General features: G+C 41.0%; 1 protein-coding gene across 1 annotated transcript in view; it reads right to left on the bottom strand.

Moving 5' to 3' along the window:
* EHHADH (enoyl-CoA hydratase and 3-hydroxyacyl CoA dehydrogenase) overlaps positions 1-17,989 on the bottom strand; it is a 47,674-nt gene extending 29,685 nt beyond the window's left edge. Inside the window, exons 1-4 of the mRNA XM_045502710.1 lie at positions 17,825-17,989; positions 12,070-12,173; positions 7,000-7,172; positions 433-544 (exon numbers count right to left, since the gene is read on the bottom strand). Of these exons, the coding sequence (XP_045358666.1) occupies positions 433-544; positions 7,000-7,172; positions 12,070-12,173; positions 17,825-17,898 (463 nt within the window). The 5' untranslated portion in view covers positions 17,899-17,989. The remainder of the gene's footprint in view (positions 1-432; positions 545-6,999; positions 7,173-12,069; positions 12,174-17,824) is intronic.
* Between the last annotated feature and the right edge of the window lie 305 nt (positions 17,990-18,294).

Below are 18,294 nucleotides of genomic sequence, written 5' to 3'. Positions count from 1 at the left end.
CATGGGGTGCCTGGGTGGCTCGGCTGGTTAAGCGACCAAGTTCAGCTCAGGTCATGATCTTGTGGTTTGTGGGTTTGAGCCCACGACGGGCTCTGTGCTGACAGCTCAGAGCCTGGAGCCTGCTTCAGATGCTGTGTCTCCCTCGCTATCTGCCCCTCCCCCGCTCATGCTCTGTCTCTGTCTCTCAAAAATGAATAAACATTAAAGAAATTTTTGGGGGGAGGCACTTACATGTGATCTTCATGGTAATGTCTGAGAAGCTCTCAGGGAAAGTACTCCTTCCATTTTACAGATGAGAAAATTGATAGTCAAAGAAATTAAAGTATCCTCTTAAGATTACTTGAGTGGGTAATGGTCAATCCAGAATTTCTCTAAATCTTAAACCAGTTCCTTGCATTGTTCTAGAAAGCTGTTGTCAGGGTTTGTACTGACCTGAGGTAATTAAATCGAGTGCAGCAGGAACTCCAATGAGTCTGGGGAGAAGCTGGGTTCCTCTTGCACCAGGAAGGAGTCCTAGTCTGACTTCTGGGAAGCCAATTTGAGCCTATTAAAGTTTGAAGGCATAAAGGTCATTAGAATGAGACAGCATGTAGAGTAAAGGGGAGGATTCCTCTGGATTTCCCACACTTTCAAAAACACTGTTTCAGGAGTTTCTGCAGAGCAATGCACACACACTCTCTCTCTTAAAATAAATACATAACAAAAAGCGAGAGTGCCTGGGTGGCTCAGTTGGTTAAGCGTCCGACTCTTGATTTTGGCTCAGGTCCTGATCTCAAGGTTCCTGAGATCAAGCCCTGCATCAGGCTCTGCCCTGACAGTGTGGAGCCTGCTTGGGATTCTCTCTCTCCCTCTCTCTGCCCCTCCCCCTACTCTCAAAATAAATAAGACACTTTAAATAAATTAAAAAATGTTTAATGTTTATTCATTTTTGAGAAAAAAGAGAGAGAGAAAGACAAAGCACTAGTGGGGGAGGGGCAGGCTCCAGGCTCTGAGCCATCAGCATAGAGCCTCAACCATTGAAATCATGGCCTGAGCAGAAGTCAGACGCTTAACTGACTGAGCCACCCAGGCACCCTGACACTTTAAATAAATTAAAAAAAAAAAAAGTTTTTACAGGGCAAATTAGTGCACACCCTCTACTTAGGTTAACAACATAAACAGAGCTGTGCTGTCCCTAAGTCTTCATGTTGAAATACATCTCTAACTTCTTACATATTTTTTTCTCTGACTCCATTGTGATCTGTTTCAGCCAACAAAAGTTATATTGTCCAGAAACAGCGTTATGGAGCCCTAAAAGAGCCAGGAAGCCGAAAAATTAAAAGGAAAACTCACAGAATAGGAGAGAATATTTGCTAATCATGTATGTAGAATATATAAAGAACTTTTTACAACTCAGTAATAAAAAGACAATCCAATTAAAAATGGGCAAAGGGGGCGCCTGGGTGGCGCAGTCGGTTAAGCGTCCGACTTCAGCCAGGTCACCATCTCGCGGTCCGTGAGTTCGAGCCCCGCGTCGGCCTCTGGGCTGATGGCTCAGAGCCTGGAGCCTGTTTCCGATTCTGTGTCTCCCTCTCTCTCTGCCCCTCCCCCGTTCATGCTCTGTCTCTCTCTGTCCCAAAAATAAATAAACGTTGAAAAAAAAATTTTTTTTTAAATGGGCAAAGGAGGGGCACCTGGGTGGCTTAGTTGGTTAAGCCTCCGACTTCAGCTCAGGTCATGATTTCACAGCTCATGGGTTTGAGCCCTGCATTGGGCTCTGTGCTGACAGCTCAGAGCCTGGAGCCTGCTTCGGATTCCGGGTATCCCTCACTCTCTGCTCCTCCCCCACTCAATCTCTCTCTCTCTCTCTCTCAAAAGTAAATAAAAAACATTTAAAAAATTGGCAAAGGATCTGAACAGACATTTCTCTAAAGAAGAGATACAAAATAGCCAATAAGCACATGAAGAGATGTTCAATATCATTAGCCCATCAGGAAAATGCAAATCAAAACCACAACAAGATACTATTTCACATCCAATAGGATGACTATAATAAACACACACACACACACACACACACACACAACATACACAATGTTACACAAATTTTCCTAGCATCATTGTTCATAAAAGCCAAGAAAATAGAAACAATTCACGTGTTCATCAACTGATGAATGGATAAAGAAAATGTGGTATATCCACACAAGGAAATATTATTTGGCCATAGAAAGGAATGAAGTACTGACAAGCTACAACATGGGTGAACGATGACAACATTATGCTAAGTGATAGAAGCCAGTCATAAAAGACAACATGTTGTATGATTCTGTGTATATGAAATGTCTAGAATAGGCAAACCCATAGAGACAGAGAGTAGATTAGTGGTTGCCTAGGACTGGGGGAGAGGGGAGATGGTGGGTTACTCCTAAAGGGTATGAATTTTCTTTTTGGTATAATAAATGTTCTAAAATCCACTGTGGTAAGGGTTACACAGCCCTGTGAATATGTTAATATACTATTCAGTTGTACACTTTATTTTTATTTTTTTAAGTAGGCTCCACGTCCAGCGTGAAGCCCAGTGCAGGGCTTGAACTCACAACCCCGAGATCAAGACCAATCAAGAGTCAGATAACCAACTGAGCCACCCAGGCACCCCTCAATTGTACATTTTATTTTTAAATGTTTTTTTTAATTTTTAAAAATGTTTATTTTTGAGAGAGAGACAGCAAAGGCAGGGGAGGGACAAAGAGAGATGGAGACACAGAATCAGAAACAGGCTCCAGGCTCTGAGCTGTCAGCACAGAGCCTACCGTGGGGCTCGAACCCACCAACTGCGAGATCGTGACCTGAGCTGAAGTTGGATGCTCAACTGACTGAGTCACCCAGGTGCCCCTTAAATGGTTTTTGTTGTTGTTGTTGTTTATTTATTTATTTTTGAGAGAGAGGGAGCATGAGCAGGGGAGGGGCAGAGAGAGTGAGGGAGACAGAGAATCCAAAGCAGGCTCCGAGCTGTCAGTGCTGAGCCTGATGCAGGGCTTGAACCCAGGAACAATGAGATCATGACCAGAGCCAGTCAGACACTTAACTGACTGAGCCAGCCAGGCACCCTCAATTGTACACTTTAAATGAATGCATTATATGGTTTTTGAGTTGTATCTCAATAAAGCTCTTACAGAAAAAAAATTAGACAGCAACCTCAGTCCAGGCAAGAGAATGAGTTCAAGCCCTTTACCACATGCCTCTCTTGGCTATTTAAAAGTCGCTAAAGTTCTGTTAGTTTTGTTACAGGTACAGGATGGGAGGAGGAGGGTGCTTTAATGCAGACTGTCATTTACCCACATTGTGATTCCAAGAGCTCCAGAATACCTGGAATATTTAAGCGTTTCTCACACAAGGCATTCCTAACAGTCAGTCAAGAATTTTTCCACCACTGTTCATCCCCATCCCCTGACTTATCATTGCTTATAACTTATATCTACACTCAGTGTGCAGAAGGCATGGTAAGAGGGACACAGAAAAAGGAGCACTTAGGATATATATCTTTATTCATAAACCCTTATAAAAATTAAAATGCTGGGGTGCCTGGGTGGCTCAGTTGACTGAGTGTCCAATTCTTGATTTCAGCTCATTTTATGATCTCGGGGTTCATGGGCTTGAGCCCCATGTCTGGCTCTGTGCTGACAATGCAGAGCCTGCTTGGGATTTTCTCTTTCCCTCTCTCCCTGCCCTCCCCTGCTCTCTCTCTCAAAATAAATAAATAAACATTAAAAAAATTTAATGCTACAAGGGAATGTTAAATAAATTATGGTATATCTATAAGACAAAATTATACAGCCATTTAAAATGGTATGTTTAGGGGCGCCTGGGTGGCGCAGTCGGTTAAGCGTCCGACTTCAGCCAGGTCATGATCTCGCAGTCCGTGAGTTCGAGCCCCGCGTCAGGCTCTGGGCTGATGGCTCAGAGCCTGGAGCCTGTTTCCGATTCTGTGTCTCCCTCTCTCTCTGCCCCTCCCCCGTTCATGCTCTGTCTCTCTCTGTCCCAAAAATAAATAAACGTTGAAAAAAATAAAATAAAATAAAATGATATGTTTAAAGACTATTTACAATAAGCTTAACAGCAGGTTTCTTGTCAGAAACCATGGAGACCAAAAGGCAGTAGGTAGACATATTCAAAGCACTAAAAGAAAAAACATGTCAAACAAAAATTCTACATCCAGCAAAACTAGCTTTTGAAAATGAAAACAAGAGGCACCTGGGTGGGTTAGTTGATTACACATCCAACTCTAGATTTTGGCTCAGGTTATGATCTCATGGTTCATGGGTTCGAGGCCCATGTCAGGCTCCACACTCCCAATCCTGCTTGGGATTCTCTCTCTCCTTCTCTCTGCCCCTCCCCCATTCTCTCTCTCTCTCTCTCTCTCAAAGTAAATAAATAAACTTCAGAAAAATCAAAATGAAGACAAATTAAAGCATTCTGAGGTAAAAACAAAAATTGGATTTGTTGCCAGCACATCTGCCCCACAAGAAATCCTTCACAGTGAAATGAAAGGACACTAGACAGGAACTCAAATCCATGTGAAGTAATAAAAAACAATGATAAAGGATCACTATTTAGGTAAATATAAAGGACAAATTAATATAAACTTTTCTGTATAATTCTTCTTTCCTATCTGATTTAAAAGACCCCTACATTAAGCAATAATAAAAAAATCTATATGTTTTCACTCTTATGGGGATCCTGAGAAACTTAACAGAAGACCATGGGGGAGGGGGAGGGGGGGGAAAGTTACAGAGAGGGAAGGAGGCAAACCATAAGAGACTTTTATTTTTTTTTATTTTTATTTTTTCAACGTTTATTTATTTTTGGGACAGAGAGAGACAGAGCATGAACGGGGGAGGGGCAGAGAGAGAGGGAGACACAGAATCGGAAACAGGCTCCAGGCTCTGAGCCATCAGCCCAGAGCCCGACGCGGGGCTCGAACTCACGGACCGCGAGATCGTGACCTGGCTGAAGTCGGACGCTTAACCGACTGCGCCACCCAGGCGCCCCAATAAGAGACTTTTAAAAACTGGGAATAGGGGCGCCTGGGTGGCGCAGTCGGTTAAGCGTCCGACTTCAGCCAGGTCACGATCTCGCGGTCCAGGAGTTCGAGCCCCGCGTCGGGCTCTGGGCTGATGGCTCAGAGCCTGGAGCCTGTTTCCGATTCTGTGTCTCCCTCTCTCTCTGCCCCTCCCCCGTTCATGCTCTGTCTCTCTCTGTCCCAAAAATAAATAAACGTTGAAAAAAAAATTAAAAAAAAATTTTTTTTAATAAAAACTGGGAATAAACTGAGGGTTGATGGGGGGGAGGGAGGGGAAAGTGGGTGATGGGCATTGAGAGGGCACCTGTTGGGATGAGCACTAGGTGTTGTATGGAAACCAATTTGACAATAAATTTCATATTTAAAAAAAAAATCTATGTTAATGGGCATACAAATGTGTAATGATACAATTTGTGACAGTAACAGCATAAAAGTAGTGGGTAATGGAACCATATAGAAGCAAACTTTTTTGTATACTATTGAAATTAAGTTGGCATTAATCTGAAGTAGATTGTTTTAAATTAAGACGTTAATTGTAATCACCAGGACTTTCTTACCACCAGTAAGAAAATAACTCAAAAATACATAGTAAGAGAAGGAACAAGAAAATGAAAAGGGTAATAGAAAATATCTATTTAATACAAATGAAAGCATTAATGGAATAATTGAGAAACAAAAAAGATATAAGACAAAGGAAAAAAATAGCAAAATGGCAGAAGTACTTCCTTATTAGTAATTGTGTTACATGTAAATAGATTAAACTCTCTAAAACAAATTGGCAGAATGCATAAACAAATAGGTTAAATATGATATTAGTATAAAAATGGAGTACAAATGAAATACAATATAATTCCAAAGGTAGGTGTTTTTTTGTGTTTGTGTGTGTGTGTGTGTGTGTGTGTTTAGTTCATTTATTTTGAGAGAGAGCACGTGGGAGGGGCAGAGAGAAGGGAGAGGGAGGATCCAACACTAACAGCATGGAGCCCTACTTGGGGCTTGATCCCACAGATGGAACCATGAGATCATGACCTGAACGGAAACCAAGAGTCAGACACTTAACCAACTGAGCCAACAAGGCGTCCCTGTAGGTGTTTTTTTTTTTAAAGACAGCAAAGAAAAATAAATTTTAAAAAAGCTATAAGAAAAATGTATTACATGGGAAGAAGACCAAAAGAAAATAAAATAGAATATTAATAGTGGTTATTTCTGAACTGTGAGTTTATGGGGATTTTAGTTTACATCTTTATACTTTCCTGTATTTTTTAGTCTATCACAATGATCAACATTATCTTTATCATTAGAAAAATATGTTACTTACAAAATGTTTCCATTCTGAGACTGGTATCACAGACCTCATCTACATACTTAATAGCCCAAATTAAATCTATTTCCAGAAACAAATGGATTTACAATTTTGTGCTATTTTCAAATAGGAAATTGTCTTCTAAGGTACTAATAATTACAAGGGACCACAAAACCAAAACCTTTGAGGAAATAAAAATTTAAATAAGTATGCATACTCAGGGATGAGAGTCAAAATATTTTATACCTCATGCTGCATAAGCATGGCTCAGCGGAACATGATGTGGGTCGTACTACTGGAGCAGAGTCGTGGGGGCCCTGTACCGACCCAGTAGTTCCCCTTTGGTTTGTGTTTTATGGGGAGACCCAAGGGCTAGGGCTAGGGAAGCAAAGGGACAGTCATGGGGTTCAGGGTAACAGCTATTTACTCATGGAATGGACATTTTTCAACATGTCAACAACTACTACCACTGTGCTGATGCATAGCAGCTGAAAAACCAGTGCTAAAAATACATAAGAGTTGTCAACCAGGAAGCTAGCCTTTCAAAATGATCACCACTGAGGCTTATACAACATTTAGACATCGCCTTAAAGAAAAGCCCCCCACACCGAGCCCCATATGGAGCTTTAGCGGTTACCTCTGCATGGGCAATCCTATAGTGACAGCCCAGGGCCAGCTCTAGTCCCCCTCCTAAAGCCATGCCTTGAATAGCTGCCACCACGGGCTTCTCATTTCTCTGTATTTCATCTACTACATGTCCCAATACGATGGTGGGCTTTCTAGGAGCAGTGAAGCTGTGGATATCAGCACCTAAGGACACAGACAAGGAAAAAGAGAGGTGGAGAGACTTGGGCTTTGTTATAGACAATAAGGTATCAGATAACTCTCAAGGAATTTCAGACCTTCTTGGGACCACAAAACATTTAATTCTTTGGCTGGACACACAGTGAAGGAAAAATAACCTGGAAAATGTAGAACATTACAAGAGAAAATCCTCAAACCTTGATCAGGAATCCTGTAATCTAAAATCTGTCTTCCATATGATAGGTAGTAACTCTACCTGTAAAAAATTAAAAGCCTCAGAGAAGGGGGAATAGAGATTCAGAAGTTGAACCAGCCCTCCCTCCCCTTCTTTTTTTTTGTATAGTATTGCTCACCAACCTTATTATATCTTTGTTAAGAGCATAAATCATTACAACATAAAACCTCAGCATAAAACACATACATATTTGTGAGTTATATGTTTTATGTTTTTGTAATAGATTGTTTTTGTGATCAATAAAAGCAACATTTATTTCTTTTCCTAATTATAAAAATAACACATGCATTATAGAAAATTTGAAAAATACACAAAATAATAAAGAACATAAGGATCACCCCAAAATCACCACACAGAGATAACAATGTAATATTTTCGTGAATTCTTAATTGTTTCCCAATGCATATATGTAAATGGCTTTGTGACCTTCAGTAACTTATGCAACTTTTTTATCATAACACCTATCTTCAGTGACTTAGAAGAGAATTAAATGAAAGTTTGCTATCATATATATTTAACAATATTGAAAGCATTCTATAACATAATTTTTCATATTTTCCTTTTTTCACATAACATTATACTGAACTCTTCCCCACAGAATTATCTATTCTTGGAAACATTAAGCTTGGCAAGAGTTAAAAAGTTAAAGTAATTCTTTCATACCAACTTATTTAACTTTTCATTTCTACCTGTACCTTACCCAGAATCAATCCAAGATTATGATTTTTTTGCTTACCAATCCATCATACTCACACTCTCATCTAGTGTTATTAGTTATTATTTCTATTCCTTTTTTGGCTCAAGAAAAACAAGATATCTCAGGCCTATCAATCCTGTAAGTTTAGATTTAAATGATTTTTCATGTCATAATAGCAATTAGTGCGCACTGGATATACACTTTACATTGGGCACCGTGCTAAGTAGTTTCATATACTCTCATATTTGATTTTCTTAACACGTAGGTTAAGTAGTATAACAATCTCCATTTCACAGGTCAGGAAGCTAAGGCTTCGAGATGTTAAGTGACTAGTTCAAACATATGACCAGTTAATTACTGGTAGAATAAGGATTTGAACTCAGTTTAACTACAGAGCCCACATTCTTAAACGTTATTACTACATTTTTCTACTTGCAGCATAAGGTTAGTACTAGTATCCGAATTTTACAGAAACCAAGGCACAAACAAGAGTACAGTGATTTCACTTTTTAACTGTTTATTTCTGGCATATAGAAATGCAATAAAGTTTTGGATATTGATTTTATATCTAGCAAAATTACTAAGTTATTAATTATAATACCTTTCTAATAGATTATTTTGATTTTTCTGCAAACTCTATCATATCTTCTGGATGATGAAGTTTTGTTTCTTCCTTTCCAATCCCAATACCTTTCATTTGTCTCTCTAGCCTTACTGGACTGGCCAGGGCCTAAAACACAATGTCAAACAGAAATGGGGAGAGTAGCTAGCCTCATCTTGCTCCTATCTCAGAAGGAAAGCTTTGTTTTGTTTTGTTTTGATTTTTTCGTTTTTAAGTAATCTTTATACCCAACGTGGGGCTTGAGCACAAAACCCCAAGATCAAGAGTCTCATGCTCTACTGATTGAGCCAGCCAGGTGCCCCAGGAAGGCTTTCAACTTACCATTTTATCTGATGTTTTCTATAGGTTTTCAAAAATGGATTAAGACAGTTTCTTTCTATACCTAGTTTACTAAAAATTTTTATTTTTAATGCATGTCAAATGATATCAAATGTTTTTTCTGCAGTTCTTAAAAAATTCATATGATTTTTCTCTTTTAATCTTTTAATAGAATGAACTACATTAATGTTATAATGTTCAACCAATCTGGAATTTCCGGGGAAAAAAAGTGATGCCTTCCACTTTTTATATATTGTTAGATTCAATTTTATGATATATTATTTAAGATTTTTATACTTATGTTTATGAACGAAGCTTGCCTTTCATTTTGCTTTCCTTTCATTGCAAATTTCATTTGTAAATTTTGCTTTTTCATACTGGCCTTGATAGGTGTTGGTATCAAGATTATGCTAGCATCATGAAATGAGTTAGAAAGAGTACTGGATTGAATGGTGCCCACGCAGAACCTGTGAAACTTACCTTATTTGGAAATAGGGTCTTTGCAGATATAACTGAGTAAAGATGAGGTCATCCTGGATTTGGGTGGGTCTATATAAGATCAGGGAAATCTGGACGCAGGCGAGAAGGCCATGGAAAGAGACAGGAGTGATAAAGCAATAAGCCAAGGAACACCAAGGATTGCCTGCAACCACAGAAGCTAGAGGAGGCAAGCAAAGAGTCTTCCCTAGAGCCTCTGGAGTAAGAATGACCATACAGATACCTTGAGTTTGAACTTCTACCCTCCACAAGTCATCAGTTATGGCAGCCCAAGGAAACTAATATGGGAAGCGTTCCCTCTTCTTTTATTCCCTAAAACATTTATGTGAAATTCAAATAATATTTTCCTTGACTTTCCAGTTAGAGCTTGCCAATAAAGTCATTTGTGGCTGGAATTTACTCTGTGAGATTTTTGATTACTGATTCGATTTCTTTAATGGTTTTTTATTTCCACTTGAGTCATATTGGGAAGCCATAATATTTTCATTATCTTTTTTAATGGCTACAGTATCTGCAGTGATATCCCATTTGCCATTCCCTATATACATTGTGCCTTCCCTTTTTTTCTTGATCAGTCTCTCCAGAGGTTTGTAGATTTCATTAGTCTTTCAAAGAACTAACTTTTGACAGTCTTGAATCACATTTGTTTCTATCACAGTAATTTCTCCTCTTCATTATTCCCTTTCTTCTACTTCATTGGGTCTAGTAGTTCATTGGTTAGTTCCTTGATATAGATGCTTAACTCGTTATGTTTCAGTCTGTTTTCTTTTCTGATAAATACCTTTAAGACTATAAATCTCCTGCTAAGTTTTGCGTTAGCTGTATCCTTCAGTTATATATGTTGCATTTTCACTATCATTCAGTTCTAAATATTTTCTAAATTCTATTATGATTTCACTTTGACTCAGGGATTAAGAAATGAATTTAATTTCTAAACATATGAGTATTTTTAGTTATATTTTTGTTATTGATTTCTAGTTTAATTGCATTGCTGTCAGAGAACATATTCTAAGTAAAATTTATTAAGACAAGTTTTTGTGGTCCAGTATCTGGTCAGATCTGTAAATGTTGCAAATTTGAGAAGAATGTATATTTTCCAATTGTTCTATATAAACCCATTAAGTCTAACCACCTCTAATGCTTTTCTAGGAGAATTTTTTTTTTCTATCCCTGAGTTCTAACTACATTCTCCCTTTTCTACCTTCTTTCTTACAAAGAAATATTGAGTTTTCCATAATTAAGATCCCTCTCTCCATGGTGCAAAGTCACTATCTTGGGCTTCTGACCTGAAGTTTCAAAACAACAAGTAAGCCATTTCATAACTGATTAATGTTTGGCACATTATTTTAATCTCTCTCAGGCTCATCCTTATCATCTATAAATGGAGATTGTAGGATTTACTGAGGATTAAAGTATGTGTAAAAATACTACTGTTTTCATTATTAATAAATAAATAACCCATATAGTACTGGCACATAGCAGGCAAGATAAATGGTAATTTTATAATGATTATCATTTTTACATTTCTTTACTGTCATGATTCCAATATCTATTTCTTCTCAGGCTGCAATTAACATACATTAAATTCCATTGGCTACAGTAACATTACACAGGCCTTCATATAGGACAAAAGGCATAATATATTCATTTGGGAAAAGAAGAAAAGCTACTACAAATACCACTGAATCACCATTTCAGATTCTTTTGCCATATGTTTTCAATATTTTTGCATCTTCATAGAATAACCCAATAAAGATAGTCATGGTCACTTAGATGGGTGACTATTAGAAGAAAAATGAACTCAGGGGTGCCTGGGTGGCTCAGCCAGTTAAGTGTCTGACTTCGGCTCAGGTCATGATCTCGTGGTTTGTGGTTTCAAGCCCCACATCAGGCTCTGTGCCAACAGCTCAGAGCCTGGAGCCTGCTTCAGATTCTGTGTCTCCCTCTCTCTCTGTTCCTCCCCTGCTCATGCTCTGTCTCTTTCTGTCTCAAAAATAAATATACGTTAAAAAAAATTTTTTTAAAGAAGAAAAATGAAGTCAATTTCAAGTCTCCGTCAAAAAGAAATAAAAAATAATATTTATTGAACATCTTCTGATGCAGGCACTGCACTAGGGACTTTCAGATATATCTCATGTAACCTCACAAAAACCTATTAAGATAGATACTACTATCCACTTTCTAAACAGAGAAATTGAGGAGTTCCGGAGATTACAGGGATTCGTCCAAGCTCCCATAGGGTGGAGATATATGCAGAGCAGGTATGTACCAACAGGTGTATATTAGCAGGTATAACACCCATCAAGCCTGGATGTCCTCCAAAGGCCCATCCAATACAAAAGAGAGCAAGGTCAAAGTCTTCTCTGGGTCTTTCTGTGACTCTTGTCTCTCTGCAATGTTTCCCATTCCCATTCAAGTCTCCCATATCCATTACCCACCCTACGGTATTACCCACAGGGACGGCTAAGGCAGCATCGGTCTCAGGCTGTGGTTGGATTCCAAAGATAATGAGAAAGAGTTAGAGACTGGTTACCTGCAGAGAATTTGCCATCTGCTCCACAAATCACAATGGCTTTTACTGTATGGTCTGTTATAGCTTTCTGCAGTCCCTCTTTTATTCCATGGAGTACAGATGTACTAAAAGAAAAAAAATTACACGAGGCATTAGAATTAAATTTATACCATCTCAGACTTCTTTCCTAACAATGAAAATTGAAACACACACGGAATGTATAAAAACCCTAGTTACTCACTATTCAGTTTTCACTAATTTGATCAACTAATAATAAACATGTCAACTGTGAATTAAGCACTGGACTAAATAAATGAATAAGCTTTTTCTTGTTTTTAAGTTTATTTATTTATTTGAGAGAGAGCAAGCGAGTCAGGGAGGGACAGAGAGAATCCCAAGCAGACTCTGTACTGTCAGTGCACAGTCCAATGTAGGGCTCAAACTCATGAACCATGAGATTGTGACCTGTGCTGAATTCAGATGCTTAATTGACTGAGGCACCCAGGTGCTCCAAATGAATAAAAAAATTTTTTTTAAGTTTATTCATTTTTGGGACAGAGAGAGACAGAGCATGAATGGGGGAGGGTCAGAGAGAGAAAGAGACACAGAATCTGAAACAGGCTCCAGGCTCCGAGCTGTCAGCACAGAGCCTGACGCGGGGCTCGAACTCACAGACTGCGAGATCATGACCTGAGCCAAAGTCAGATGCTCAACCGGCTGAGCCACCCAGGCGCCCCTAAAATTTTTAAAAAATAGTATTTTCCTACAGTTTGCTGTAACTTTGGCCACTTAGAAGCAGCACTAATCAATTTAAAAATATCATTGTACATCTTCTATGTATACTGAAAGGAGCTTATAACATCCTAGGAAATGACAAAATGTCACACTAAGATGAGTGTTGTAATGAAAATACAAATAAAGTGATGTGGACATTCACAGTGAGAAGAAATTACTTTCAATTTGTCATATTGGCAAAATATAAGAAAACTGAAATAGTCTAAAAGAAACAACCCAAGAGATGTGTCAGGGGCTTCAAATTACCCCAAATATCCAACCTTCCCCACTTCCTTCAAAATATTAAGCATCTAGTTTTTAGCTGGATACATGACTGCCCAAAATAAAGGTTGCATTTTCCAGCTTGTTATGCAGTAAAGTCAGCCTAAGGCATTAAGTTGTGGTCAATAGGATGGAAGCAGATTTGGTATATCCAACTTTGGGAAGAGTTCTTGAAGGATTGGGTATGCTTTTCTCTTTTCCTTTTCTGGCAGGAACGGGGATGTGATGGCTAGATCATAAGCAGCCATCATGGACCAAGAGGTGGAAGACCTGAAATGAGGATGGCAGAGCAAAAGATAAACAGAATTGGGAACCCTGATGATTGTGGAACAATCACATCGTTCTGAGACACTGCTATGAAGGAAATCAACCTTATTTTGCTTAATCCCCTACTCTTTTGAGTTTTCTGTCACTGACAGCCAAAGCTAAAACTAACTAATTTAGGAGGCAGAGGCAAGATCTGGGAAAAAAAGGGCATGCAGTAGATTTTGGTAAGTTTCAGTTGATGAGGGAGTCATCTATAAAGGAGAGCTATAGTCAAGATTGAATGAGTCAGCCAAAGGCAAAAAGAGTTGAGTGTAAATCCTCTGGATGCACTCTCATTTAAGAAGTGGGAGAATTTAAAAAAAAATTTTTTTTCAACGTTTATTTATTTTTGGGACAGAGAGAGGCAGAGCATGAACGGCGGAGGGGCAGAGAGAGGGAGACACAGAATCGGAAACAGGCTCCAGGCTCTGAGCCATCAGCCCAGACCCCGACGCGGGGCTCGAACTCACAGACCGTGAGATCGTGACCTGGCTGAAGTCGGACGCTTAACCGACTGCGCCACCCAGGCGCCCCAGAAGTGGGAGAATTTTAAAGAGCAGTTGGGGAGAGAGGAGTCAACGTGGTGGAGAAGTAGGGGGACCCGAAGTTCCCTCACCCCTCAAACACAGCAGTGTTGAGGCCAGAAGACATGGAATTCCAGGAATCCGGGCTACGGAGTGACAGAAACATCTCCAGGGGCCCACAGGGACAACATGGTGAGCCATAGGTGCATGATTACGAACTGGTAGAGATAAAATGGGTGGTATAGGCGCGGAGGGGAGGGATCCCCTTCTGTGGAGAAAAGGAAGAGAAAGAGAGGCTGTGGAAGTGTAGGATTGTATTTGGACAACTGAAAAACCACAGATGAGGGGCGCCTGGGTGGCGCAGTCGGTTAAGCGTCCGACTTCAGCCAGGTCACGATCTTGCGGTCCGTGAGTTCGAGCCCCGCGTCGGGCTCTGGGCTGATGGCTCAGAGCCTGGAGCCTGTTTCCGATTCTGTGTCTCCCTCTCTCTCTGCCCCTCCCCCGTTCATGCTCTGTCTCTCTCTGTCCCAAAAATAAATAAACGTTGAAAAAAAACCACAGATGAGGGAATGGAAAAAATGGAGAAAGAACCAGTTTCTAACCGTGGGGCTTTCTCTGCCCTGTTCCTGCACCTAGAGAGGAGGGGAGTCAGCCCCAGGCTAGGTAGCTAGCTCCCAGCAGTGGGAGAGAACAATCCTCTTCCTTGAATGCTGTGGGAAGAAGGCAAATAGCCATTCCAAGGACAAAAGACCCTGCAGGCGCCCACCAGCTAGAGGACCTTTGTCGGCTGGGTGGGTGGCGACACTACCCCAGAACCGGGGCACCCAGTGCCTTTATGACATAAGGGTTTGAATCCCAGCCAAGCACCAGGGAGGTGCGGGAGACAGTGGAACGGGACATAGTGGCCCACTCACACCCACGTGGCACTGTGAGGAGGGCCTAAACAGAGTGGTTTGGGACACCCAGTCCAGGAAGGAGAGACTGGGGTGTCTCCATTTTTCTCTCCATCACCAACAACGTGGGGTTTCAGGGATCAGGGCCGCAGTGCAGGCAGGACCTGCCTACACCAAACCACGCCCCTCCATGCCTAGTAACTTGGCCGTCTAACAGAGCAAGATCGACACTGACCAACCAGACAGCCCCTCCAGACCAGCGCAGACACTAGTTCCAAGGCACTGTCAGATATTGGTCTAGGGGATTTACATTCTCTGATTTGATTCATGGTCAATTCTTATTTTCTGTGTATATGTAGATACATATTTTTTTCTTTTCTTCCTCTTATTTCTTCACTTCTCTAGTTGGGTTATTCTGGCTGTTGGTTTGTTTAAACATTTTTTTTTTTAATCTGTTCTTTTAACACCTCTTCTGTATCTCCTTTTTTATTTTCCTCTCTCTCTCTGGACTAGCCATATAGTTTCTCTCACTGTCTTCCTGAGCAATTTTTTTTCTTTTACTTTTCCCCGCCCTGTCATTTCTCTCCTTGTATAGGATAAGGCCTTTTTCACCACAACCCCCCCTTCTAAAATTTTTCTCCAGGGATACTTCAAGGAACAAATCATAGCACACGTGGTAGAAGTTCCAAACCACCACTACGAGTAGGGAGACAAAGCAACCAGAGTCTCAACAGAGAGCACAAAACACACTCCAAAAACACCTTCTGAACGGCCAGGCCCTGGACGTAACAAGCTATTAAAACACATAAGGGACAGAAAACTAGCCAATATGACGAAACGGAAGAATTCTCCTCAAAAGAAATTCCAGGAAGAAATGACAGCCAGAGAACTGCTCAAAACAGTTATAAACAATGTAACTGAGAAAGAATTTAGAATAACGGTCGTAAGATTAATAACTGGGATTGAAAAGAGCATAGAAGAGAGCAGAGAATCTATTGCTGCAGAGATCAAGGAACTAAGAAATAGTCACAGTGAATTAAGAAATGCTATAAATGAGGTGCAAAATAAACTAGATGCAGTGACTGCAAGGATGGAGGCAGAGGGGAGATTAAGTGGAAAAGAAGATAAAATTATGGAAAATGATGAAGCTGACAAAAAGAGAGAGAAGAAAATATCCACATATATAACTTCAGAAGAAGACAGAAGAAAGGGCAGGAAAGTATCCCCAAGTAGAGAAAACTTGAGGAAGCTGAAATGAACCCCAGGCAGCAGGGCCTGCTGGAGGGCCTTGCAATGATGGCAGCTAACACATGTTCCATGCCAGTTTATGACTTCCGGCGTATGTAAACTTCACCACAACTTTATGAGGTAGATACAAACGTTTCTCTTACAAGAGGGGAAGGGGCAGGCTAACGACTAGAAACGTTTAAAATAGCTATGAGAAAATATTTCTTGTTATGGGTGTTAGACTGTGAAACGTTTCCCCCAAGTTCTTGATGGGCATGGTTTCCTCTTATGAGCAGAGGCTGAGGCAGAGTCCTAATATTTAGTAATTCTAACTAAAATACAGACGAGTCCAAAATGGATATGTAATTATATTATGTTTTTCTTCATCAAAACCAAAATAAGTTATTTTGCTTTTTTTTTCTGAGAATGGCAAGAAAGTGGACATATCATCCTTGTATGATTTTCATTGCTGCACTTTTTTTTGCATGACTAAATGCAATAACTCATCTGAAAAATAAAAATTATAATATTAATATGATAAAATCAAATCTGATGACACTAAGATAAAAATTCAGGTAAAATTAGCTGGTCTCGTCAATCCAGTTTCTCTTTTGTTCCAGCGGTATGTGCTAAGAATGTTGACCAAAGGTCTTTCACCCTGTTTTATATACTCATTGTAAATTTTAATTTTGGCTAATCCTACTCTCCGGGGATGGACGGCTCTATCCTGGGCTGATGGATCACTATCCTTTTTTCCAAAGATATGGAAGACCAAACCTATCTAATAACCTCATTAATTAAAACAAAACCAAAAACAACTAGCATTAATCTCAGTTTTGAAAGCAATGCCGTAAGCGCATTGCACACGTAGGTGGGAGAATTTAAAATAGGCAAAGGTGGGGCGCCTGGGTGGCCCAGTCGGTTAAGCGGCCGACTTCAGCTCAGGTCATGATCTCGCGGTCCGTGAGTTCGAGCCCCGCGTCGGACTCTGTGCTGACAGCTCAGAGCCTGGAGCCTGTTTCAGATTCTGTGTCTCCCTCTCTCTCTGCCCCTCCCCCGTTCATACTCTGTCTCTCTCTGTCTCAAAAATAAATAAACCTTAAAAAAAAATTTTTTTAAGAAAAAAAAATAATAAAAGGGGCGAAGGTGCTCCATGATGAAATCAAAGAAGATAAACTGCACAGTCTACTCCATAGGCTACTTACTAGGCTTACTCCAAATGGATCCTCCACTACAGCACTAAAGCCTTCAAGTTTAGAGCAAATCAGGAGAAAGAACTTTGCATTTCTGTCCAGGCCACAATTCACCTTTACTCACTGCTTTGGCATTAATAGGAAACTTTATCATCAGATTTCTAAATCTTATGAGTTACACTTTATTAGGGCAGCCTATATTCGAGATTGGGAAGTAAGAGGTCAAGGTCTAGCGGGCATTGCACCTTTAGAACAGAATGTACACATGAGAAGTCAAAGCTGCCAGCAAGTAGAAGAGCAGGAAACTGGCACGTATGGCCCGTGTTGGAGTCCAGCTCGCCCACTTAGAGGCCATCTGCCTGCCTCTGAGCCTCAGTTTCCTCACCAGTGAAACACCGGTAGGAGTTCGCTGCGAACGTTAACCAAGCTAACCTATGCACAAGGCCCGGGCATTCGCCGCGGTTGTCTGTGTTGGTGTCTCTCTGCTTTTAATCCAGCAGGGGAAAGTCAAAGCCTCGGAGCAGGCAGGCGGCGAAGGGCCCTCCGTGCCCGGGCTGGAGGCAACCCAGCCCGTTACCTGATGGCGTTGACCGGCGGGTTTCGAAGGCGGATCAGCGCCAGCCAGTTCCGCGGCCGCGTGTACTCGGCCATGTCTGGTCTGCTCGGTCGCGGAGATCGCTTGCGCCTCTCACCCCTGGGCACTGCCGCTTTTCCAGCCGCGGCTGAGCCGGCCCCGCGAGGAGGGGCGCCCGCTGGGCCAATGAGAGCCCGAGCCCGGCGCCACCTCCCGCTGCGCATCCTCCCACCCGCTCCTCCTCCTCCCGGGACCCCAGTCCCGCGCTCTGCAGTCACTTGTGCTCTCTTTCTCCGGAGTGGTTCCCATCACAACCTAGGTCAGAGAGGACGGTGGAAAATGGGTGCAGTTGCCAGCAAGTCGGAGTTTACAACACCCTGGCCCAAAGAGGCTGCCTTCTCTGGATAACTTCAGGGTTCACTAAGTTGGTAGAGCTGTCCTCATCAGTTTTCATCTTCATGATCCTTCTTAAC

Source organism: Leopardus geoffroyi, chromosome C2, assembly GCF_018350155.1.
Source record: "Leopardus geoffroyi isolate Oge1 chromosome C2, O.geoffroyi_Oge1_pat1.0, whole genome shotgun sequence".
Taxonomy (NCBI): domain Eukaryota; kingdom Metazoa; phylum Chordata; class Mammalia; order Carnivora; family Felidae; genus Leopardus; species Leopardus geoffroyi.
Note: the sequence above shows the minus strand (reverse complement) of the source record. Positions and strands in the feature narration are given on the sequence as shown.